The 27952-nt window shown below is 40.6% G+C and overlaps 1 protein-coding gene across 2 annotated transcripts in view; it reads right to left on the bottom strand.

The window, feature by feature from the left end:
• The window catches only part of LOC108698924 (proto-oncogene DBL-like), a 73264-nt gene extending 49734 nt beyond the window's left edge, over positions 1–23530 (bottom strand). Inside the window, exons 1-4 of one of the 2 annotated variants that reach the window (XM_041572811.1) lie at positions 23218–23529; positions 9281–9349; positions 7674–7788; positions 4856–4946 (exon numbers count right to left, since the gene is read on the bottom strand). In XM_041572811.1, coding sequence (XP_041428745.1) covers positions 4856–4946; positions 7674–7788; positions 9281–9349; positions 23218–23314 — 372 coding nt within the window. In that variant the 5' untranslated portion in view covers positions 23315–23529. Of the gene's footprint in view, positions 1–4855; positions 4947–7673; positions 7789–9280; positions 9350–23217 lie in introns of both variants that reach the window. The other variant, XM_041572812.1, reaches the window with a different exon arrangement.
• Between the last annotated feature and the right edge of the window lie 4422 nt (positions 23531–27952).

The following is a 27952-nucleotide window of genomic DNA, read 5'->3' on the forward strand; positions in this document are numbered from 1 at the left end:
GCTATATCTGTCTGTATGTCTATCTATCGGTAAATTCTTATATCTATCTCTATAGCTAGCTATCACTATATCAGTCTATCAAACTATTTATCTATCTATCTATCATTATATCTATCGCTATATCTATCTGTCTATCTATCACAATATCTGTCTATCAATCTATGTATCGCTATATCTATCTATAATTATATCTATTGTTATATATGTCTATCTATCTATCTATCTATCACTATATCTATCTATCTATCTATCTATCTATCTATCTATCTATCTATCTATCTATCTATCTATCTATCTATCACTATATCTATCACTATACCTATCTGTCTATCAATCTATTTATATCTATTTATTTATTTATATATATATCTATCATCTATCTATTGCTATATCCAGGCCTGGATTTCGGGCTGCGGCACCCCAAGGCCACTCAGTCCTACTGCCGGTACCCGCGCTCGCACTGCCCCTGCGCGCAAACGTGCGTATGCGTTGTAGCTCTGGGGATGATGCATACAGGAGTATACGTTCCCAGTGCTCCCTTGGATTGCGGCTGGGTGGCATGCCGCCTCTAAAATCGTGCCGCCCTAGGCCCGAGCCTTTCTGGGCCTGGCTATATCTATTTATCCATCATCTATCACTATAGCTATCTATCATATTTCATACAATCTATTGTATTTCATACAAATCTACTAGTTTTTATGGATTCAACTGCTAAATGGAACCTTTTGTTCAGCAGCTTTTTGTGTATGGGCTCCTGTACCTGTATATTTAAGTACCCTTGGGCAGCCCTCTTAGGCCTCTAGCACACAGGCGTTTGTTTATGCGTTTACAAATGCATGCTGAGTATGGAAAAACACATATTTTGCAAATTCCATTGTCTGTTGAGCACAAGAAAATGCAGCAAGTTGCATCTAAAAACTGCAGCATAAGAGAAAGAGTTACCTTTTACATGCACCTGTAAAAAAGAAATGGAATGTGCCATTCTGAAGCCACACTGTTCATTCCAAAGTGCCACACAGTTTAGCTGTAAAATTGTAGTAAACATTTTCATACCCTTTTTTTCCTAGGTGTGTAATGAAAGCCACTAAAGTTTGCCCAGGTGCAGTAATCCATAGCAACCATTAAGATGTGACCAGTGATCAATAGATGATACCTGCTGATTGATTGGTTGCTATGGGTTATTGCGATGGGAAAACTGTATTTTATTATATAATCCAATTCATGTCTAGAAAATGATCCAGGCTACACACACATACGGAGTGTCTGCCATGTCATTGGCAATGTAATATCCATTCAAATAAAAGGCATCAATAAGCTTTGTTTTGTTAAAATAAAGTCAATATCAACATTCTAAATCCTAATTACTTTTACCCACATGTGGCCATAATGATGCTTGAGACACATACACCTCTGTGCTCTGTTCCTCCATACAATGCTGAAAAAGAACTCTGGGAACTCTCATTCTGCCACCGACTTCCTGCGTGTTGGGATTATTGACTCGTTTTGATTATCTCATATAGTGAGTGAAGGAAGTATTTGTTCCGCATGGGTAATATATATTCTAAAAACACCCTTTGTCCATTGTTTTCTTAAAGGAACATCTATGTTTTCTCTTATTTATTGTACAAAACAGGGCAAACAGTGAAAATGGAAGTATTTACACTTTCCAGCTGAACTCCTGTATAATTAACACTTACTTATCTATAAACCTGTGACACACTACTTCTGGAGGAGGGCGGGGCTTGTTTATACACAGCCCTTCAGAGACCCTCCTGATGAAAGGAAGTGCATAGGACTTGAGGGCTGGACTCTTCCCTTCAACCAGGTTCCAGATGAGATGTAGGCACAGAGGAGAGGAACATTTCTAGCACCCAGCTCACAACCACCCCCTATTGTGCCCTAGGCAAGTGCCTCTTCTGCCTAGTCCTAGTTTCAAAACCTGACTGCTGTCCTGCAGAAGTTAGGCTTTATCTGTTCATATATATTTTTAGGAATTTGATTTTGGAGTTAAAAGAGCCCTAAGCTATGAGCAGAGAAAATATCATGTGTTTTAAAAAAATGTATTTTACCAACTGAATTTCAATAAAATATATTGTGTCAACCTCAGCCTCACAAAATGTCTTCTTTGTTAAGCAACAGTCATCTGCCTCAGATATGCCAGGCATGCACCAGATCTGTCAAAACCCCCACCCTCCACCCAATAGACTCAGCCTAGTGTGTGTGGTTCAGGACTGTCCCATGGTCAGGGCTGCCAACAGGGGATACAGTTAATACTACAGTCAGTGACCCTGTAGCAGAGGGGGCCCCAAGCAGGGCTGCCATCAGGGGGGGACAAGTGTCCTGGGCCCGGGCATGAAGGGGGGCCCAGCAGTGCTGCAGTTTTGAAAGAGCCAGGCCCCCCTTGCGAGCGCCGAAGCCTGCGGCCATTTTCGAAGTCCCGAACAGTTGAAATGCGGTGAAGTGCCGAAAAGCCGAACAGCCGAAGGATCCTAAGCCACGAAAACAGCCGAACTCCCGAAGCGGCGGAAAGACCCAAAGTCAGGAAAACATCCGAAATTGAAGTCTTGAAGCAACAAAAAGACCCGAAGTGACAAAACAGCTGAAATTGAAGTCTTGAAGCAACAAAAAGACCCGAAGTGATACAAACAGCCAAAATGGAAGTCCTGAAGCGACGAAAAGATCCGAAGTTACGAAAACAGACGAAATTGAAGTCCTGAAGCGCCAAAAAGACGTGAAGTAACAAACAGCCGAAATTGAAGTCCTGAAGCGACTAAAAGACCCAAAGTCACGAAAGGAGGCGAAGTTGAAGTCCTGAAGCAACGAGTTCAATTCTACTGAACACAAATTTGTATTTTTTTTTTTAATCCCCTGGCCACCAGTGTATTATTTTAATATTCTATAGCCCCTGCCACCAATGTTTGTATAAAAAATATTTTTTGGGGCCCCAATTTTTTTAATTTGTAAGGGGGGCCCTGGCGCCAATGTTTTTTTAAAAAATATTTTTTGGGGTAACTTGTAAGGGGGGCCCTAGCACCAATGTTTTTTTTTTTTTTTATTTTTTTTAACTTATAAGGGGGCCCTGCCCATTAATAGCTTTTTATAACGTGTGTGGGGGGTTAATTTTTTAGCGCTGATGTCTGTGTGGTCTTTTAACTGTGATGTGGAGTGGGCGGGATCTGGGGTGGGGCTTGGGCGCCCCGTGATTTCTAATGGCGGCCCTGGCCCCAAGAGAGGGTGTAGCCTGTGGTAGTCAAGGTTTGAATTATTGGCATAATTTTATTTTAATAATAAGGCGTTGTCCCTGAGTGTCATAATGCGTAGTTGTGCATATGGAGACCAAGTCTAGTTGTTTGCAGGACTCTCTGTTCAGGGGTCTAGGTGACCAATGGGCTGATAATTGGGGCCCTATGACAGAGAAGGCCCAGCTACGTTAGGAGTATGTGACCCCAAGTTTCATGATGGCAGCCCTCCCAGGGAAATAGAGATACATGGTATGTACTGTACTGTATGTATGTATATATATATATATATATATATATATATATATATATATATTCACAGAAAACTGGTGTGGTAGGAAATTATCAAGATGTACTGTGCACTGTAATATATAAACGTGGGTTGGTAAACATGTGGGTTTTGCATTGTATCCTTTAAGATCTAGAAGTATCTATTGTGTTTGATATAAATATTATTTATAGATCAAACATTTGGGTTAAACATTTTACATGACAGATGTAGAGAGTATAAAGGTACATGGTATACAGCCAATTGCATTTTATCAGAGTCACATATAGTGCAATATTAATAGTCCATAGTACTGCATTTCTGGCAAGTCAGGAAAGATATACCTGATTCCCTGCATTGTGCTATTGGCCCCTTTGGAGTAATATGCAACCTTGCTAACTTTGTTAAATGAAAATAAAGTTATAAATAAATACAAACAAAATGTAAAATGTTTTAGACCATGCCCCAACTCATCTGACTGAACCCAGATCTACCCAATATCCAGCCTCATATACAGTAAATAAAACCTGGCCCTTTTAAGTTAGCTTGGCTTGACTGTCCTAGACAATGTTGAAAGTTGGTATTTTGCTATCATCCGCTGTTAGTAATATGTACACAAAGATGGCATCATAGAAATGCATAGAAATACTGACCTGCCTGGGAAAATATGTAGAAAGTTATTTGCCATTTATTACTACTAGGGAATGTATCATATAAAAGAAAATATTTTGCCTGATTTCAGTAAAATATGCCAAAAGTTTACTGGGTTAATGTTTTAGCTGTTTAGTATTATGCTGACATTTGGCTATTCCGCATGAAGCGCAATGGTCTATTTGTACCAGGGCCAGATTTACATAGCAGGCGCCCCTAGGCCCGTTGTCGTTCGTCGCCCCCTCCCTCTAATTTTCATCATCGAGACTAGAGTAATGGGGATTGACGTTCAGGAAATTTTAAAGAACTGTCGTATCTCCTGCGCCTCCTCTAGACCAATGTGGGTGTGGTTAAGCAGCATGCTGCCCCCTAAAATCCTGCCACCATAGGCCCGGGCTTGGTTGGTACTCAAGACCTACACATAAGCCACTACTGGGGACAGAGGAAAATGGTATCGGGACGCCCTTAACTGTATCATAATGTTTTTAGTGGGGCTCTATCTGGCATACTTGCCTTGCATCAGCGCTGTTCTCTGCTGAGAGGATGGAAATGGCTGTGTCTATTGGATGTCATGGGCTCCACTGCATGGAAAAGTTATGAGCCTAGTAATGCCCCACGAGGGGAGTCCAAGCCCAAATTTTCAAAATGCTCCCATGGGTCACCATATTCACTTTTACAGAACTTGTGAAAAACTTACAGACAATTTTTGGAGGGTTAATTTTACAGACGTCCATGTATCCATTCTTCTGTCCAATATTACAATAAATTTAACATCTGATTCTTGTTTACTGGAAGAAAAAAAACAGATTGATATTAAGACTTTTTTGAAAACGACAGTAAAAGTCTATTTACCATACTGTTTATCTTCCCCATTCCCTCAGATTTCATTCACAATTTGTAACATAGTAACATAGTAAATTAGGTTGAAAAAAGACACACGTCCATTAAGTTCAACCTTTGAACTCTATTTTAACCTGCCTAACTGCCAGTTGATCCAGAGGAAGGCAAAAAACCTCATCTGAAGCCTCTCCAATTTGCCTCAAAAGGAGAAAAATTCCTTCCTGACTCCAAAATGACAATCTAACCAAACCTGGATCAACTTGTACTATGAGCTATCTTCCATAATCCTGTATTCCCTCATTTGCTAACAAGCCATCCAACCCCTTCTTAAAGCTATCTAATGTATCAGCCTGTATGACTGATTCAGGGAGAGAATTCCACAACATAACAGCTCTCACTGTAAAAAACTCATTTTGGAATATTTAGGCGGAACCTCTTTTCTTCTAATCAGAATGGGTGACCTCATGTCAGCTGGAAAGACCTACTGCTAAATAAAGCATTAGAGAGCTTATTATATGATCCCCTCATATATTTATACATAGTTATCATATCACCCCTTAATCACCTCTTATCCAGCGTAAACAACTCTGACTTGGCCAGTCTTTCCTCATAGCTAAGATTTCCCATACCTTTCACCAGCTTAGTTGCCCTTCTCTGTACCCTCTCTAATACAATAATATCCTGTTTGAGCACTGTACACTATAAAGTGTAAGAATGAGCCCCATTGTTTGCTACAGCCAAGTTTATTACCTACAAGAAGAAGCCGGAAGAGGATCGCTCTGTGGTGCTCACTGGTATAACCCCGGGCCGGTGCAGTTTTCTACTGACAGGAGCACCGGGGTTTCAGGTAAGTAAATACATTCACTTGGGGGTGCTCCCTATATATATATATATATATATATATATATATATATATATACAGGGCAGCCATCGGGGGGGACAGGGGGGAGAGTTGTAGGGGGCCCCGAGGGTAAGGGGGGCCCGGTCACGCCACACTTGATTAGCCGGGCCCCCATCTTTCTGAGAGCTGCTGACTTCGGGAAGGCATGGACGTTTAAGGGTCCCTGGCTACCAATTTTCTCATAATGTGCGGGGGGGCCCGGCCACCAATTTTGGCCACCAATTTTTTTTCTCATGTGGGGTACTAGCCACCAATATTTTTAATGGGGTGGCCCCGGCCACAAAGGATTTTTTTATGGGGGGCCCTGACCACCAATATCTTTTTATTTTTTATTAACATGTGGGAACCCTAGCCACCAATATGCTTTTTTGTTTTTTTACTGTGTGGTGGGGGGTGGACCTGTGGGGTGGGGAGGGCAGACCTGTAGGTGGGACTTGCGGTGGGTGCAGCCCAGGGGGCCCAGGAAATTTTGTCGTATGGGGCCCTGCGATTTCTGATGGCAGTCCTGAATATATATATATATACAGTATATATATATATATATATATATATATATATATATATATATATATATATATACCACGTTGCAATGAGTATCCGCACTCCAATGCACTCTGGTATAGCTTCTCCAGCTGGGGTGCACGGTTAAAGTATATGTATTTATATTCTCTGAAGAACCAGCACTCCCATATATAAAAAATATAAGTTTTTATTTCTGTTGCATTCATTGCAACAGAAATAAAAACTTATATTTTTTATATATGGGAGTATATATATATCACTCCTTCATGCACACTATATTCTGCTTCTGACCTTCGCCTCTCATCTCCTCCTATCCTCTGGTTTCATTTCCACATACAAGGTTTCTCTACAACATCATTTCTCAACACCTGGCCCTGGAACAAAGTCTCAATTTTTTAAAACTTTAGTTCTTTCCTCAAAACATTATGCTCTAAGTCAGTAATTCTCCCAACCAGTGGACCGTGAAATTGTTGGTCACCAACTCATTGGACGTTGCTCCTGGTGGCCTCAATACAGGTGCTTTTTTTTTTTTGAATGCCGGGCATGAAGGCAAATTGTGATTGCATAAAATCAAGGAGTACTACTATCCCTCGAGAACTTTTTGCATGCTTGTGTTGCTCTCTAACTTATTTTACATCTCAATGTGGCTCACAGTTAAGAAAGGTTGGGGACCCTTCTCTAAATTCTCACGAGCAGGGACCTATAATGATATTGTTTCACACACTGATGCCTGTTTATGTTGTTGTTTGTTATTACTGTAATATGCTGACACTATATAAATAAATTGATGATGATAAAAATATTGCATGTGTATTCCTGTCCCGTGTTTTTAGGATTTTTAATTAAGTTACAGTATATAAAAGAAATGCTCAAGGTTTCAAGCCATGGCATATGCAGACAAAAGTAACAGCTCAATCTGTCTGGCTGTGCTTGCTGCTGGTGCATCTAGAACGGTAAAAACACTAACCTTATAATGCTCCCAAACTGGTTTTTAGACTGGGACCCCCAACTCTTGCTTGGAGATGTGAGATATATTAGTTAGAGATATTTATTCAATAACTGAATCTACTTCTAATAAAAACAGGACATGCAGAATAGTCTATGCCTACTGTTAACTTTAGGCACTGCAGCAATTTAGCAGAAAAGGCAATCAAAGCATTAGCTCTTACAGAAAAGGCTTTCATGTGACTTGCATAAAGACTGAATCCTATTTAATTTACATGATAAGAGTACATAAGGACTATTACAGTACCTTGGAATAGAGGTTAGGTACGTTAATACTTTCTGGAGAACACTTTCTGGGAATTCATTGAATGTGGCATTTTCTGGAAATGTGATGATCCAGCCATTGTCTTTTGCCCGACCACCTTAAAACAGTAGATGCACCAGTTAAAATGTTAATCATGATACATACAGATTGTGCTAAAACAACAGTACCACTCTAGCATGGAGTGCTTAACCTGTGAGAAAAACCCTTTTGTGGGTTGGGTGCTAAAAACAGTGAGTACACCCAACCACCCACACCACAACATTGTAGTTAGTGGTTCTAAAGTGCTTTAATGGGTATGGCTCCACTTGTAGATACAAACAAGACAAGTTTCAGGCATCACTGGGCCCTTTATCAAGCCTATCAAATAGGCACAGATATATTTTTTCATTAAAAACTAATATTTGTTCAACAATGACCCATTTGGGGGTTCACTTTTATTCCACAGAAAGATATGTAGAAGACACTACTTTTCAGTATGCTTTGTGACTAGATACATGAAGAGTGTGTTTTGAGCATCTGTACATTATTTTCACTTAGTCGTCGGTGTGGCCTAGTTTTGGAGCTTCTAGCTAGAGTTTATAAAGGGTGACTTCATAAGCGTTAAGCTTATCTGGATGATTAATTATTGGGCTGAACACTTCTGTATTGAACGGATAGACCAGAATTTTAATCAGAGCACATTACTTGAGATCCAATCATAACACAGTAAAGTTTGACGAGGTTGTTTGCTGAGGCACGCATTAATGAACCGATGTTCGTAACTAAGGTCTTAATTGGGAAAAATTCTGTAGAGCATAAAAAGGGCATTCTGCATCCACATGCTTGTGTTCCAGGGGTTTCCCTAAGAATTCTTATGGCAGCCCTGACCATAGTTATGCCATTTTATATATTAACAATGCTAATTCAATCATAGGGTTCATTTATAGACCCCTGGGGCACAAGTGCCATAGGCCAAGGGCAGATGGAGCAATCCGCTGCTCCCAGTATGCATATTTTTTCATTTGGCTGGATGCAAGGGGACCTTATTCAAATCAATGGAGATGGGGCATGGAGTAGATCCAATTCTCTCAGCCTGAAGAAAATATGTAGGCTGAGAGCAGTGGAGCCAAAGCTTTAGTTCTCATCTAACAAACACTTACACCAGGAGAAATTGCCTAGGTGCAAATTGAAGGAAAACATGTACAGAAGAAAAAGAAGACACATAGCACGAAAATAAAAGTATATTTTGCTGACATTTTAAACATACATCCGCACATCATATTCTTTTTTTCTAAAAAAACGATTCCAATGTAACGTTATATTTTGCTATGCTACAAATACTGTATCTTGTACCTTTCACATTCTGGCTATGTGATGGAGATAACTTTCATTCATTCCTGGTTTGAATAAATTGTATTTGGCATCATTATCCCAACCCAGAAACCTTAGATGCTGCTACACAACCATAATGTTTTATTAAGTACTTTTACATGGCGCAGGAGACTCAGGTATAAAACACTGGGTATCACTTTGCCAAGCAGTTTACAAGTTCATACTGAGGATTTAATTACATGATGACACTATGACACAGAGTGCCACAACCTACTTACCTGAGAGAAAAGCAAGTTCCTTCATCAACAGATCAGCAATGTCTTTAGCTGAAATGGGACCCGCCGTCTCTATAAAACAAACAGCACATTATTAGTAGTAATATGGGAACGGTAACAAGAATATATATCAGAAAATTGCTTTAATAGTGATGGCCTTGCTCACACACACACTTTTATAACCTGACAATTATTAATTTTCAGAAAAAAATGTATATTATACCATATGGGAGTTGTTTTGGCCTAGAAGGTCATGCCATTCATTCAGAAATTTTAGGATAAAATCTCCAGCCACATCCGCATCCACCCTGGCCACACAGGGGTGCTAATAAAACCCAACCTAGTTCCAGTGAACATCTCAAGTTTTTACATTCAGGTGTCCAGAGCTTTAAGACAAGGAAACCCCTTAAATTGCTTTTTCCCATCTGAATAGGTGCTTTAAATAAGTAAATACTTTGCAAGCAACATCTTTTTATTTAAAACGCCCCTATAGCCAAATCAGAAAGCTTTCATTTTCACAAAGTAAGAAGGCTTTACTACGGCTGATTTCGCTCCACCACTTGGGCCCGCATAAAACTTAAAACTGTTACTCACTGATACATAACACAAATTTTCAGGGTCTTCCTTCTAGTGATGATATATGTGATGAGACTTATGAACAGTATATACAGTGCTGGGAAGCAGAGTGGTATGACTGGATCCAAGTTGCTGGACAGGTTCAAAACCGTAAAGCTCTACTTTCAAAGGTTGGTACAGCTAAATGAATTATGTTTTGGGTTTCACTGAATAGTCGTAGGACTATTGTATATAAATGTATAGTTTTGGGGACTTTCCTTGTTCTCTAAAAGGACAAAATCAGTTTATCTGAACAACAGCAGAATTTGAATCAAAAAGTGCTAGGATTGGGCCTAATCCTGGTTTTAGTGCCTTCCTAATCTACAGTACAGCATTCACTCTAACTGTGTGCTCTTATGTAATTGTACATAGTATGTGAATCCTGCACATTGAGTGCATTTCAGGTTTAATCTTATGGGGGGATCCTGCATTAATTGTACGGTGTATTGGGACCAGAAATAATATTTCCTATGGGCCTAGATCGGTGGCTTGCAATACCATTTCTCATGACTTCCTACAAAATGCATAAACAAATGTTTGAATTTGAATGTTGTTGTTTATATTATAGCCAAAGGTTTTTCCATTTCAAACATCAACGAAACTAATAAGAGGCAAATGACTACAGCTCAGTGCACAAAGTCCACAAAGTCTTACACAAATCACCATGTTTTTCTCTCCCACAAAGAAGCAATTGTTCAGCGTAATTGAGGCTGTCTGCAAAGTTGTGTACAATGCAACAAAATGAACACTATTGCATATGCCAATTGTGAATTAGGTGCATGGTTTAGCTAACATTTTCAGAGCTTATGGCATACGAATACATTTGTGCACTATTCAATCCTATGCAATTTTCCCAGCGATTCCCTTAACTTTTATTAAATGGGCTCACCTTCTTAATTGGGTCACACCGTAAAGACCAAAAGATTCATCAATACACGTTGTATGAAGGAGGCCACAAAGCATCCGCAGTACTGTGGGGTCCTTGCTGACTCGAAACGTGTCGTGTATTTTGGAATAAAAGTTTTGCAGCACAGTACTGTGGATGCTTTGTAGCCCCCTTCATACAATGTGTATTGATTTGTGCACTATTCACCCGATTAGGGGTTTCTTTGACACTCACTTCTGACACAAAATTTTGGGATGATGAAAAGGCTGCCTTTATGACAGCTTCCACACAATGGTGTCTGCTTGCTATGATTGTGTGTTCCAAAACAATGAATAGGACTTATTTCTTAGGGTGACAGGTCTCCTATAAATGTTTTTTAGGTAGTCTTATTTAATTGTGCTCTTAATTACAGGGCCTGAGCATTCTAGATAATAGATACCATACCTGTATTTAAACTTAAATGACCAGTGCATTAAAGCTAGAAGAATACAACAGCCTCTATTCTCTGGGATGAGTTTAAATTAGTGAAAGAACTTTGAGAAGTGGCCATAACATAGTTACTCAGCTGAAAACTTGAGCCAATGCTAAAAACTGTCTCGTATAAAGAGAGGCTTGTTATGCTCAAAGATATTTTTTTTGTGAAAGGACATGCATACATTCATCATTTGCTATTGAATGCAATATATTCAGGTAACTGTTTTTTGCAATTCACTGCCCTGTTTTTTTACAATTCACTGCCCTGTTGGTTCCGACTGTAAAGGTAATTTATGAACACTGGCCTATGAACCAATAGGGACATCCAAACACACTCTTTGCACTTCCATATATAGTTAGAAGAACACCTATGATGCTGAGCAATCCTGATTACCTAATTACACTAATTACACTCTAATTTGTAAATGTATAATTCAAAACAATGTTTCAGTTGGTAGCTCTCTGTCAGTCATGACTCCAATTCCCATAATGCCTTGCACGGTTTGTGATGATCGTACCTGCGAAGGAGGTTTGTGAAGCACTGTGAGAAACAGAGAGAGACTGATTTATTGAACTGGTGGATCCTGAACATTTCCCTGAAAGTTATATTGAACTGACACATCAAACTTGACCCCTGGGCCAAACTGCTCTAAGCAGTGAAACACCATTCTTCTCTATGGGGAGTCCCTGAGTTGTGGCTGGAGAAGGGCAACACTGTTTCAATAGTAAAGAGAGTACAGAATAGTCAGAAAGGGCAGGACTACAATTCCATTTGGTTAAAAGGCCAATGTTTAACTAGTGTGAACTAACAAAACATAAAGAATAAAAATAAACAGTAAGAAGTTCCATCTGGACATAGGACTAGTCCTACTGTGAGGAATGAAATGGAAAAAAAAACATCAGAAAAGACAAAAAGAATCAAGGCTTCAACACTTCAAATATTTATCCATGGATACCAGGAAAACCCTTTTACTCCACAATTTAGGCTAATGTTACATGGGATGGATTTTGGCCAATGGATGTGGCACATTTGTGATAACCTTCCACCAAAAACACTAGTGTTATATAGATATAATTATATTATGAGAAAAGCTTATCTACTAATTCCAGATTTTCCAGTACAGCCAAATACAATTTATTGAGAAAAAAACTGTTTATCACATGGAAACTCTATTGTAGTCCATGGGAAAAAACTTCAATACGACATACAGTACAGGGACGAATATACTTTTACACAGAACCCAATGTAGTGTAAGGGCCCTACACTATACATTGCTAAAGCTGAGTGAGTAGTGACCATACTGGAAAACAAATGGAAAATCCAGCTACACTCTGAGCTGAGCTGTGAGGTGCCAGGCTAACTAGTTTGGTCACGTGCTGATGTAGGCACTATATCCAGTCTTGGCAAACATGCTTTTGTGAGTCACTTGGGCCCCATACAGCAATACCACACCCCTTGATGACCCATGAAGCCAATCCTTATAATGCCGTACAATAAATTTGTAAAGCAAACAGAATTTAGTGATGCCAAGTTGAAAGGCACAGTTGGGTTCTTAACTGGTGCTTTGAGGTGTAATCATATCACAAGCAGATTCCCATCATTCTTGTGGCAAAAAGGGAAAGGGAATAAGGTCTTTAATTCAAATCCTGCTTTTGGGTAAATTAATGATCTAGGATGACGATGTTGACCTGTTAGGTCTTGCTGACTTTGTACTTATAAATCTGAAACGGGTAACATACAAGGCCATTTTCATCTGTTCTTGAAATGCATTACAGTATATCAGAGCAACCTGAATCATTATTCAAGTCAGAGTGTTAAGAAAGAGAGAAATATAGGTTCTGCAAAAAAAAGAATCTTGCCAAATCCTCAGTTGCTTATACCAGTTTATATGTAATCAATATTTGGCCCTCTGTCGGGCTCTTGTTGGGGTTGAACTGCAGAAGCCAATAGTGAATTAACCCTCCATACCCAGTTCAGCCAGAAAACTCTTTCAATCACCCATAATTATTCTGGCAAGCAATTGTAGCATCGTAACTACATCACTCTGTCTGTCAGTGCAAAATGGGTTCTCTCTGAAGTAGTGATTGGAGACTGGAGCCATGGTACAAAAACAATGCAATGTTTTTACCACTTATGTCTATAGTGACTATACTGTATGTATATACAAGAAACGATTTTAAGAATTATAATTACGCCGTACACAGGGATACACAAACAACCACAGTACAGAGTAAATAAATACAAAAGACAATGAAGAGATTTCTTTCCCAAAGAGCTTGCCATTAAAGTGAAAATATGGGGCACAAATTAGAAGCACTGTCAATAAAAGCTCAGATCTGCAGAGGGCCAGAGTGTAAGAGGCATTCATTATATACAACTCTAATGGTGGCCATACACGGGCCGATAAAAGCTGCCGACAGACAGATTCGGCAGTTTATTGGCCGTGTATGGGGCCCCCCCGACGGGCTTCCCCGATCGAGATCTGGCTGAAAGTCGGCCAGATCTCTTTCGGATGAGACTAAAAATCCATTCGGCCGCATCTATTCATTAATGCGGTCCCGCGATCCGACCACCCGTTCCCATTCATTAGGATCCTAGGGCCCACGATCGGATCAGCCCGATATTGCCCACCTCAAGGTGGGCATATCAGAGAGAGATCTGCTCGTTTGGCAACTTCGCCAAATGAGTGGATCTCTCCGTGTATGGTCACCTTAATTAGATGCCACTTTAAACTTGTTTGAAAGTTTGAGGTTTTAACAAGTGAGGAATGTCAGGGACAGGGTGTTCGGGGATAGGGGACTCTGCAGGGTGCTACTAAGCAACGTGTAATGCACTAGTAGGAGAGCACTACTTGTACTCTCTAGTTATATAGTTCACACCAGTACCCTCCCTTCACATATTTACACTGTAAATCAAAACTGCAATTATCTGTCTTGTAAAGCTGACAGGTGTGTTTGGCAGCTTATATTTGCTAATGGTGGGGACCATGAAATCTTAAGGAAAAAAACAGAAGAATTACATGAGAGAAGAAGGAATTTATTTTTAGAGCAATGCCATAAGGCAAGGCATTTGGTACCACATCACTAGCCCTGCTAAGCACACTGAAATCACTAGGACAACAAAACCATAGGCAGCACCCAGTGTGCTATTAACATTAAGGTACAAAACCACAAGATCATTTAAAAGGCAAGAAAACACAATTTGTTTATTCATTCTGCCCACCTATAGTGAATATCCTTTCTTCTTATAGCAAACAAATATTTACTGGTTTTGCATTTAAAGCACTCGCTGATTTCACTCACTTACTATTTTTAACAACCCACACTAGTTAATTAAACCACAAATTAACTACGTACTACGGTTTGTATGATCTGACATTTTACAAATCTTCCTTGTTAGGAATGATCAGAGGAACATGCATGAAATAGCAAATTACCCAAATTATAACACAAAAATGTAAACAAAGCATTTTCTATAAAGACAAAAGAACAAAGAGTTGATTTACTAACAGTGGTGCTAATTTGTCCTGGTCCCATCTACCAAAGCAATGAATTAGAGTATGCTTCTACTTTTAACTTGTGGTATGCTTTTCAAAACAAACTGGTGGTTGATTTCACTGGGGCAATTCAGCATGCTAGTAAATCAGCCCCTGAAATGTACATGTAAAACACAAGTAGTGAATGTTATTGTGGTATCAATATGTGCAAAAAAATAGCCTAGGCACATATTATTTATTCCCGAATGTAACTGGTATAGCAACCGACTAGAAGGCTCTTTGGAAAAGGTGCACCTTGATTTTATATACTTTAAACCAGGGGTCCCCAAGATTTTTTACCCATGAACCACGTTCAAATGAAAAAAAAATTTGGGGAGCAACACAAGCATGAATAAAGTCACTAGGAATGCCAAATAAGGGCTGTGATTGGTTATTTTGTAGCCCCTATGTGGACTGGCAGCCAACTGGAGGCTCTGTTTGGCAGTACACCTGGTTTTTATGCCTCCAAGACTGGAATTCAAAAATAAGCATCTGCTTTGAGGCCATAGGGAGCAACATCCAAGGGGGCGGTGAGCAACATGTTTCGGGTTGGGGATCACTGCTTTAGATTTTACTTCTGGTCTACATCTGACTTTTTTTGGATCTCCTGAAAACCACACGAGCAAACAAATCGCTGCTGGAGGAAGCTTGCAACATTCATGATTGTGATTACCTACAGTAAGTAAACTATGCCACTGAAAAACACAAAAACAGAATTACCCTCTGGCCTAACTCCCTCTACCAGTGCAATGGGGCTGATCTCGGCCTGCGGAGGTCAAAAATAAGCCCCTACGCTGACATCAGCCTCCTAACTTGTCAATCTGCCTCCCATAATGGAGTCCACCCCAAAGCAATGTATTCACATTTCCTTAAATCCTCCCCGTGATTTGTCCTCTATGTAAAATATATTATTAGTAGTAGTATTATAGCACAATGCATATTCAACATGGTGCAATTTCAAGTTACTGACCCCTCTGGGGTCTGTTATCCAGTCTGTAATGATAATACATATTAATGGTTATATTCAATGTTTATCTTTAAAGTATAATCATATCTTCAAATTTAAGTACACCGTTTATATTTTTTGTGATAAAATTATCCATGGCAAGCCTATTCATAGCATGAGCGGTTGTACAAAGAGAAAAGTTGGGTGTTAACTGAGTTGTGTATATATTTGGTTTGTGCTTCCAAAGACAGGGATCCCAGACTAAATCCAGGACTGGATACATCCATAATGACTAATCATTCAAGATAGGGTTAGAACTGTGGACACGTGAGATAGGAGTGGATGATGTGTTTTCCAAAGTCTAGGGGCCTCCACCTTTTGTAAAGATATTTCACTGTGATACAACTTACACACGCGCAGTCTGAAATACACCCCATTCAATTCTATAGAATCTCAGCAGGCTTTTGGAGATTTGCATTAGAATTTTTAAAACATTCATAGATCTTTAAAATTTTGATTGGAAAAACACATTACTTTTTTTGCTTTAAAACATGGAAAAATTCAATTTTGAATTCTAATAAATCTTTCCCTGAGGATTCAGGAAGGTATTTGATTCCATAAGTGTTAAAAAAGCACCAGAACAACTTGAGGAGGGTGGGACTAAGTGAGCAGGGCATGCCTGACTTGGAACTGCTTGGCAGCACTATTATTTACTGCTTTCCCATACCACTGAAACTACAAACACCAGTGAAGCTCATAAAACAAGACATGGCACAGTGGAAAAAGCAGTATATCTTTGAATAAACATGTTAACATTCCTTGCAATAAGCTTTAAAATTACCCTCTCATGAACAGATATGTAAACTCATTTTTCTAGAGAGGAAGAAAGGCAACAGTCCCATCATATAGAGGAGGAATTACTGAAGAATGCAAGAAGGTAACGCTACTGACATTCCTGTTACCATGTCTCCAAACTAGAATTTTTGTGTGAATTCTTGTTTTCACTCTTTGAGTGTAAGAGCAAGTGATGTGACCTGTTCTGTGATGCAAACACATGGTAAAAAGGACAATGGGATCCATTATCCGGAAACCCTTTACCCAGAAAGCTCTGAATTGCGGGTAGATTATATCCCATAGACTCCTTTGTAATCAAATTATTACATTTTTTTTTTAAATTCCCCTTTTCGCTTTGATTTTAAAATAGTAACTTGTACTTGATCCTAACTAAGATGTAATTAAATATTTTTGGAGACAAAACGATCCTATTGAAGGTTTAAATGAATTTCAGTAGACAAGGTATGAAGATCCAAATTACAGAAAGACTTCTTATCCTGAAAGCCCCAGATCCCAACCATTCTGAATAACAGGTCCCATACCTGTACTATGAGAAAACTACTATGTTCCTCTCCATCACATTTTCAGGATAGGGATCTATTTTCAAGTTGTCAACATTTTTATCGATTTTTAGTTACTCCTCCTATAAAATAATGACACCATTTGATTCCTGGCATACAGCTAAGACATGTTTAGGGTTAGTTCACACGAGGAGATTCGGGGAGATTTTGTTGCCTGGCAACTAATCGCCTCGTCTTCTGAGCGACAATCTCCCCGAACTGCCTCAGCGTCTCTTCCCATAGGCTATAATGAAAAGTCGCCTGCTCTAAAGCACATGCGGCGATGCGTTTTCTGAAGTCGTCCGAAGTTTCCTCCGTGAGACAACTTCGGATGACTACAGATAACGCATCGCCGCGTGTACTTTAGTGCAGGCGACTTTTCATTATAGCCTATGGGAAGAGACGCTGAGGCAGTTCGGGGAGATTGTCGCTCAGAAGACGAGGCAATTAGTCGCCAGGCGACAAAATCTCCCCGAATCTCCTTGTGTGAAATAACCCTTAAAGTGGTTGTCCACCTATTTTTTTTTGGTTTGCTTCACTAAAAAAACGTAACACTTAATATACAGTAATATATGGTATGGTAAACATGTAATAATTAAAACTTTCCAGTGATTATAAGGTTATCAGTAAATATATGTCCTATTTAAAGCAGTTGTCTGTTTGTCTTACAATTTCCTCCTCTGCTTTCACTCAAAGCACTGAAACAAGGCAGCAAGGGTGACTCTTGGAAAAAATCTCAAGTATGAGACCTGTTATCCAGAATTCTTGGGACCTGGAGTTTTCCTGATAAGAGGTCATTATGTAATTGAAATAGCCACACCATAAGTCTGCCAAAAGTTATTTGAGGCAACTTTGGGCGACTATTGAAAACGCATCGCCGCGTGTGCATTAGCGCAGGCGATTTTGCGCTGTAGCCTATGGGGAAAAGACGCTGAGGCTGTTCGGGGAGATAGTCGCGCAAAAGACGTGGCGATAAGTCGCCAGGCGACAAAATCTCCCCGAATCTCCTCGTCTGGCCTTACCCTTAGACTCCCAAGGACAGCTGGAGGGCTGCAGGTTCTCTGTTTCTAGATGAAAAGATGTAGCTCAAGCCCCAATGTTCCACTAGGAAAATCCAGTAACTGTCAGAGCGATGGAAAAACCTTTCCCCAGTATGAATGATGAACTGTTTAATCACCATTCTGTATTTAATCACTTAAAAGAAGACAAAGGACCAGGTGTTAACTGGTAAATGCCTCGGAGATATTTCCACACACTTACAGTATATAAATAAAAAACAAGAAGCCAAATAGCAATTATTTTCTGTTTGCCCTCTTGTATTGCTTGTCTATGCATTCAGCAGCCCATATCTCATCTCACGTTATTACCACCATTCCCTTTAATGAGCCTAAACATGCACAAAAGACAAAATAAAATATTGATGAGAGACGCTCTGCCCTGGTGCGTTGTGGGAAAACACTTATCTCCCAGGAAGCAGAATAATTATACACTTGTCAAACACTATGAACTAAAATCTTAGGCTTGCAAGGTCATTGGCTCCTGGGTGCTGTAAATACATATTGCCACATATTAGATGTTAGCACTTCATTTATTAAAATATACAAGGGATCCTGAAGATGAAAGTGTCTTAAGCAAGATCAAACAAGCATTACACAATGATTTTCCTTTGAAAATTCTATAAAAGCTTGGAAGATCATCTTGATAGAACTGAGTACATATAATTCAACAGATTCAATTTTCAGAAAGCCATACGGGAGAATTAATGACACGCAGGAATTGTATTAGAGCTTAGTGTGCAGGAGTTTGCTGCTCATTCACTGATTGTGAACTTGTTGTGGACGAAGCTTTGGCACAAGACTCCAGTAGCTAATAGGTGAGAAGTAGATTGGCCCAGTCATGATATTCTGCTATTCTAATCAGTTTCCCATTTGCATACAAGGCTGGGAAAGATGGGACATTTGTAAAACACTGCAAAAATGTCCCAGAAGGTCCTATCAAATATGTCCATCTGGGCTAAGCAGAAAGAAGCAGTCAAGATAACAGCAAATGAAAAGGGGCTGTGGGATACAGCAGTTAGGAGTAGAGTAGAGCAGGATTGCAACAATAGGGCAAAATAAAGCAACAGGTTAGGATGGCAGGAAATAAAATGTGATATCAACCAGAGACCATTCAGTTATTGCAGTACAATTCCCACCACACTCTAAAATCCAAAAGGAGACAAAAGACCCTGTTAAGACTTTCAACTGAACCCACCACCTCTAAAGACAATCCAGGATTGTGGATGTATTCATGGATAATATCGGTGAACTGAGAGGAACAAGCCATTCATGTGAGCAGTATAACTGGCACTGCACAATGAGGAAAGGAAGATTATAATTCAATTGTATAGTGGAACATCCTGAACATAGAGAGAAGTACAGATGGAAGTATTTTGCCAGGGCTTGCTGACAAAGAGCCACTCTGTGTACTCTCATATTGGTGTCCTTTGAATCACCTTTCTAAATAAAACAGAATTCTACTACATCCTTGCCTGCATAAAATATTTCCACTCTGTTCTCCATTCTATTTCTAGTACTTCAAATATCTTGATATTGGGGAAATGTGTTTTGGTCATGCCATTGCTCAGGGGGAAATATGAAATGTCCATAGGAAAGAGCACCATTTAAATCTAGAAAGATAGAGAAAAAAACAAAAATCAGAAGAATGTTAATTATCTGTTATATATTACTGTAGTTTGGTTACTTAAAGGGGTTGTTCACCTTTAGATTAACTTTTATTATGATGTAGAGGGTGACTTTCTGAGACAATTTGTATGTGGTTTTCATTTATTATTATTTGTGGTTTTTGAGCAATTTAGCTTTTTATTCAGCAGCTCTCCAGTTTGCAATTTCAGCCAAATTACCCTAGCAACCATGCACTGAGTAACAGTGATGAATAATAAAAAGTAGCAGTAAATTTGTCGCATTACAGAGCATTTGTTTTTAAGATGAGGTCACTGACCCCCATTTGGGAGAAGTAAGAAGATAAAGGCAAATAATTAAAAAAATATTTAAAAAATGAAGACCAGTTGAAACGTTGCTTAAGGTGGCCATAGACGAGCGGATCTCTGCCCAATATGCCACATTGAGGTGGGCGATATCGTGCTGATCTATTCATGGGCCCTAGGGCCCAACGGTCGGATCATAATGCATCAGAAAGGGGCATTAGGATCACCCGGACCGCATAAATGCACAGTTTTTTAACCTGCCTGATCAAGATCTGGGCGACTTTCAGCCAGATATCGATCAGGGAAGCCCGTCCGATGGCCCCACACACAGACTGTGTATGGGGGCCTTTAGAATTGCCCATTCTATATCACATTAGAAGATCATTTAAAGGTGAACCACCCCTTATTTCCATATTTATGCAAAGGTGTCACATGAGTGCATCTTTCCAGCTGATTTTGTCATGTAAGGTGTGTATATCATACTGTTAGGTACAAAAGTATTGGGGAGAAGGGTCAAGTTGAAACTGAGATTTCTACAATAAAAGCATAGTTATTTATTATAAGTCCTGTGGGTGCGATTTCTGATAGCATCTACAATATATATAAATATATACACATATATACCAATTAGGAATTTATCATCACACAAGTAATAATTACAGCCCCAACTGCACACAGGAAATAGACTTAATGGCAACAGAATGATACATATTTTGACAACATGTTAATTATATCCCTAACGTAATTTTTCAGGCTGTCTCCTCCCAATCACAAGTATCACTGCATGGGGCAATTACTTCTGACTTTAAAGGGGCCCTTCGCCCAAAAACGGATTATTGTGTAATGAAACACAACGTACTTCCCAATATATACTAATCAAACAATTGCAATGGTTTTAAAGTTATTTGTAACTGTAATGGCTATTAAAATCCTGATTGTTTACATTGCTGCTAGCTGTGTCTCTGAAGGTGTATTTACTTTATAGAAGCACAGTGTTAGGTTCAAGGCACATGGAGCTGAAAAACACTGGTTAAACTAAGCTCCGTGTGCCATGAGCCTTGGGGAATGAACCACTGTGTGTATTCTGTTTTAGCATTAATCATTAGGATCAATATTTACAAGCACTTAATATTCTATTTTCTTATTGTTTATGTAGGGTGCCACAGTTAGGGTTTCCACCTTTTCTGGAAAAAAATACCTTCCTATATTCTTGCAGTTTTTTCCTATTAATAACATTGGCATCAAGCATCATTTTTACCAGCCAGGCCGCTAAAATACTGGCCAGGTGGCAACCCTGTCCACAGTCCAGGTAAGCAATAAGGCATCTTCCAATGCTCAGACGCTGGTATGCAGCATACACACACACACACACACACACAACAAAATAAACTAAGGTTACTGGATCATGTGAAGAATTAGGGACACTTCTAATCAATCCAACTAGAATGGAGCACTGGTTCCTTTGAGTTGCTATCAGCATAGACCAGCAACTTTATTTGGTGCCCCTGGTTCAGATGATCTGGTAACATTAAACTGTCCTCATATTTAAGATCTATTCAGGGAGAAGCATAAAAGATAAGCACTCATTTCTAGTCATACTGACCCACAGCCAACACACTAATATACTGTATGGAAGAAGTACAAGGCACACAGTAAACAGCAGTTTTGTGTCATTCAATGTATTATTTACATACAACTTGAGAGAGGAATATGTATCTGTAGCCAACAGGTACTTTTTGTGCCAAATGTGAGTATCCATATGACATGGGCAAATCTGTGGATAAAGTGTGAGTAAGTAAGAGGCAGGATTTTTTCTCTTCAGCATGGACAAACTGCTAGGGAGCCATTATATATGCCAGTGCTATGCAACTTCCAATAGAGATATCATACAGAGAGGTGTTCAGATCCCTGGAGCAAGCAGGGCCATAATTAACCGTGTGGATGTGGGGGACCAGCAGTTCTCCAGCAGGACAGCCCTGAAATAGCCTACTAAGCACCAGCAGTCCCAATACCCCACCCACCGTAGGAAGCTTCTTATTTGGCGAGCTTCACAAAAACTATGACCTAGCTAATTACTCCACACATTTAATTGATTTGGCAATTTTACAGTACAATGCCATATTGCTATATTATATAAGCAAGCATAATAACACTCATTATGTACCAATTAACCCCTTCCAGTCCTCTATTTGACACACTTTTTACTCCTCTCCTCTATTTACTCTTCTCATTTGTCTAGTTAACTCCTTCCTTTCCTCTACCTATCTCATATCATAAAACTTTTTTAACTCACTGTTAACCCTTTACCTTCCCTTACAGTCAATTATTCAATGTTATAATTTCAGAGACCCATTAACTGTTTCAGGAACACAATTAGAATTAGAGTTCAGGGAAGCAGATACAGAATTATACCCAGCAATAAGCTCGCACATGCCATTACGTAACCCCTTCAGAGCCAGGGACAGATATTGAGAATCTTATGAATGGTAGAGATTACAGAAGAAACATTATCATATCAGCTGCAATCACTGGATTTATATGCACAGTAAATTAGGATGGGTGGGGAAGAGGGGGAGACAGTGGGGTGATGAGTAACTTTTGTTGGGGATTGGTGCAGTTGTAGGTGCAGTTGTGGGTGCAGTGTGGGTGCAGTGTGGGTGCAGTTGTGGGTGCAGCTGTGGGTGCAGTTACGGGTGCAGATGTGGGTGCAGTCGTGGGTGCAGCTGTGGGTGCAGTTGTGGGTGCAGTTGTGGGTGCAGTTGTGAGTGCAGCTGTGGGTGCAGTTGTGAATGCAGTTGTGAGTGCAGCTTTGGGTGCAGTTGTGGGTGCAGTTGTGGGTGCAGTTATGGGTGCAGTTGTGGGTGCAGTTATGGGTGCAGATGTGGGTGCAGTTGTGGGTGCAGTTGTGAGTGCAGCTTTGGGTGCAGTTGTGGTTGCAGTTGCGGGTGCAGCTGTGGGTGCTGAGGAGAAGAGCAGAGAAGCTGTCGGCGGTTCGGATGCAGCATTGCAGTTCTATATAGGGAAACACAATGCGATTTGCTCGGAGGATACTGCAGGGGACACCAATACTCTGTGAAGACAGGGGAGTAGGAGCAGCACTTACTTTCCAGGGCAGTGTCCAGGAGGGCAGCAGTCTGCTGCAGGCTATAATACTTCTCCATTTCCACCGCAGAGATCCTGAAAGTATCCGGGGATGCCATGATGGCCGGGGCACTGGGCAGCAGCTGTCACACAGCAGCAGGGAAGAGTCAGAGCCGGGCCGCCCACATGTTGTGCCGCAGCACAGGGTCACCTGAAGCCCCAGCCGAGCGATGAGAGAACGCGATCACCCAGGGCAGGACACACACAGATGCCAAGCGGACACCGAGCTCTGGACTGGCTCTGCGCGTCTGCCAATGGGAGATGCGGGATCATCGGGCGGAATGATCTTTCATTAGGCACCGCCCACTTACACTTGTGGCTTCTGTCCCGGCGCATACAAACTAATGGATCCCTGGCACAACTAGTTACACCGCAGCGGCTAATATCTGTGCTACAATGTGCCACAGTCCTACACTGGGCGCCCAATCAGCCTCAATCTGTGAGGAGGATTTTCTAAGGGGATCAGAGCTTAGGGTGCAGAGCAGATCAGGTGATAAACGTCCCTCATGTGCAAGTCAGTCAGTACTGTCAGTATAAGTGCCAGCAAGTGTCAGTCAGGTCTGGACTGGGAGTCAAAATAGGACTTGGCATTCCAAGTACATAGAGGTCCAAATAGTCCTTCACCAGCCCACTAAATAGTGACTGACTATGGGACCTTACAGCAGCCCCTCTGGCATTTGCCAGAAAGCACAGATTGCCAGTCCAGGCCTGTGTCAGTGTAGCACAATTCTTGCACTTCTCAAGGCCAGTGTTTATCTCTGCAACTCTGTGTTGTGAACACAACTTCTTCTCCACTTCTGGGGTTTGTTTCCATCAGTGTCGGACTGGTACACCAGGGGCCCACCCAAAAACCTTAGATAAGGGGCCCACTCTTATTACTATTATTATTCTTCTCCTCACTCAATCTCTATTCTCCTAGTCTCTATTCTTCACATACTGTAATCTATTATTCCACCTATTTAGCCTCATAAGAAATATGAAATGGCCATGAAATAGGCCAAAAGTTTAGCAGTATGAGGCCCATTGACACCTGGGCCCACCGGGAGTTTTCCTGGTATCCCAGTGGGCCAGTCTGACACTGGTTTCCAGGCAATACATCAGGGTTGCCAGGTCTAATTTTCAAAACCAGCCAAAGTCAGCTACAAAACCAGCCCAAAACTAGCTAAGAGGCATTTCAAAAGTAGCCCAAGCATAGCACAATATGTGCAGAGAAAAAAGAAGTAAAAAATAAATAAATAAATGCAAATATGTGAAAATACACCTTTTCAAATGTTCACTGCTTTGCAAACTTTTCCATAAAGTAAAATAGGACAGATTTTCCCATCGCCACGGACATAACTACAGAGGGGGTCCCAGGAGGTATAGGGGCCCATGAGGCCCTAATTCATATACAATTACAATAAATATTGGTAAAACAGGTGAACCGCTAGACATTTTGGTGGCCAGCAGATTTTTTCTCCAAAATTGTCTGAAATTGAGGAAGTCACCAGAAAATGTGAGAATGCTTAAGAGGAACTGGGGTACATAGCCCAAAATCTGGTAACACCCGTCTTCTACACAAGTCAGTCTCATTGCATGCTGGGTATTGTAGTCTTACATTAAACTTGGCAGTCGGCAAATTGTTAAACAGAAACTACATTACCCAACATGCATTGGGAGACGCAGGCTTGGCAAATTAGGGCAAGAAAACATTTTTGGCGGGTTTGTACTTTAGAAACCAGCCAAAAAGTAGCCCAAATCTGTAACTTTGCTAGTTTGTACTTTCAAAACCAGCCTGGACTTTAAATTAGTAGCCCAATTCGGCTGGAAACCCACCAACCTGGCAATCCTGCAATACTTGCTGGAACTGCGGCCTATATAGCACAACTGCTCTCAGCCATCCCGGATACAGCCAATGGCAAGAGTGAATCCTACAGCAGCTATCCCATCATCCTTAGCCTGACAATATGCTTTATACAAGTCGCCTGGATATTAAAATAGCAATGTCAACTTTTTATCAATTGCATATTCCACTTTGTACTGAATATGAATCACAAGCAAATTTGGTTTATTCTGTTACTTGTTCCTGCAAGTGCCACTAGTCCCATCGCTGCAGCACTGTCATGCAGTCAGAACCCCCAGTGCAGGGCAAAGAACAGCTTAAATAGGGGATTTAGCCATTCCTAAAACACTACATACAGTGGTAGCTCTAGCTTATTTACAAGAAATGTTCAGGGTGCAGAACATGCTAAACTAAGTCCTATATACCGGTAACATTAGGAGTTGTGGCCTGTGTATACATTTGTGGTGCATGATATAAGCTACAGAAGTCTGGATGGTGGTGAAAGGCAGGGCTGCTTTAGGGTACCAGTGGGCCTATGGCAACAACCTAATGAGTGTACTCCCAAAGCTGCCACAGGAAATTTGAAATAGGACCTCCATGAAGCAGGAGAACTTATACGAATCAATATAATGAGCAGGAAATAAATATATAATCTGAGTTTATTGAAGTACAGTACACAAGTTCCAGACATGCTCCCCTTGGACCAACAGCCATGGGAGCAGAGAAACCATATATAACAGATTTTTATTACAAATATCCCTCAGGAATATTTTCTTTGTTCTAACAGAAAGCTAAAATGCATAAAAAGAAGTGGAATGTTTATGCTCTGCTCTTTCAGCTGATTACAATGAAGGGCCTGTCAGAGCTTTACTCAAAGGTTATAGGAGATAAAGTCTGATTGGTGGGACCTGGACTATTGCCTATTTGTTAAAATGGCCCTAGTGAATTGGTTCATTTTAAACAACAGCTGAGAGCAGAACTACTAAGATAAAAGGGCTGCTTTGCCACATCTGTTGGCTCTTGGCAGTGAATGTGAGGACAGATGCTGCTGCTTGTGTGGTTGGCTGGTCTTGCCATACAGGTGGCCATGACTATACATGGACAGATTTAAATTTCTGCCTGTGTATGGAGTCCTCTGATGGGCCCACCAGAAATCTGACCGGTTTGATTTTCATATTGGAATGAGGACCACATCAGCTCATTGATGCAGTCCTTTCACATTCCCTTCATTGTAATCCAATCTGGCTAATCCGATCATTCGGCCTAGGACCACTCATTTTAGGTAGGAATATCGGGAGAGAGATCCGCTCATTTGGCCATTTCGCCAAACAAGCCAAGTGTATGGACAACTTTAGGACTCCTACAGATGAGCATTTCATCATGAGTTAATGCCGCTCATTATTTTCTGTCGTTTCCATACTCATTGAGCCCCATGGAACCATCAAATGCATGTGGAACGCAGCAAGTTGCATTTCACCTGCGTATAGAGGTTCTGTGCAGCTCAGTGAGTACTGCAGCTATTGGAAATCCTAGGATGAATTAACTCATGCATTCCCTTTCAGTGGGACTAATATAAATGCAATCGTAGGGGAACACATAAAGAAACCCCAAGAGTGTGGAGCCCTTGGATTAGCTCTAATGGAGTCAGGAAAGGAGGTCTTAAGTGTTCACTGAGAACTGAAAAGTGTGAAGAAGAGTCTACAGGTGCAGTGGCGTAACTACCAGGGGAGCAGGGGGTGCAACTGGGCCAGGGCCCGCACCCCTGCAGGGGCCCCCCGGCAGATCATGCGAGCTGCAGACGGCTGGAGTCGGCTGCAGCCGCAAAGTAAATTCGCATGGACGATGGTGTGGGGGGCGGCTGCACGGCCCGCCCCCACCTAGTTCCGTTACTGTACAGGTGGCCTATCAGAGCTCACACAGGTGTGTGTTTTCAGCCTGAAATCTGCTGTGTGTAAGCACTGACTGGCAAATGTGGGGTGCAGAGGGACTGGCATTTTTCTGAAGAAAAGAGAGCATGCCATAGGTCTAAAGGAGTCAACTAGAGACCTACTGTATCTTTCTCGCTTGTCATATGCAGCTGAAGCTTTTAGCAGTGAACCCCACAGATGTACTGTACTGTGGAGCTATGCAATTATTTCACATATAAGTGGGATGTCTCAGCTAACAATACAGAACATATTTATAAAACAAATATATAGTAAATGCTGTTTTAGTAAGGACTATTAATTGGAGGCACTCCTGCTATACACATTCCAGAGCAATACTAAATCACGTATTACAGAGTAACCTTTACTTTATGAGTTGAGGGAGTAGACATGCAGCGTTCTTTTAATGTATATACCTTTAGCCAACTCTGAAGAACTGCTCAGCTGAGAGTCACCTGTAAAGCTGCAGCTTTGGTCCAGTCAACAGCTGATTAGTGGGAAATAAAGGTAAGAATCTATAGAGCAGGAAAATATCTTCACATAAACTGACTAGGAGAGCAAGCTTGAAATCATTTATGAGTCTCCTATGAACCCAAAAACATATATCAACATAACATTAAATATAAATCGACATATAGTTAATCATTTTGCACTATTTTCCAAACTTGCTTGCTCTCCTCTCAATGGCATCTGCACTGCTGTTTCCTGCATCATATTTTATTTGGGCAGAAAAGCAAGGCTACCGTAGAGTAACTTGAAGAAAAAGTGCCCAGCTTGATATAAAGGAGTGCACTAGTGCCTTCCAAAGTTACTCAATGGTAACCCTGTGCTTTCTGCTCAATGTAAATTTGATGCAGTGGGAGAAGCAGCACAGATCAGCGTATATTTTCAAAACAGCACCATTATTTTTTTTAATTACTATATTTAGTAACATGTTTAATATTATACAA

The sequence above is a fragment of the Xenopus laevis genome, chromosome 8L (assembly GCF_017654675.1).
Source record: "Xenopus laevis strain J_2021 chromosome 8L, Xenopus_laevis_v10.1, whole genome shotgun sequence".
Lineage (NCBI taxonomy): Eukaryota > Metazoa > Chordata > Amphibia > Anura > Pipidae > Xenopus > Xenopus laevis.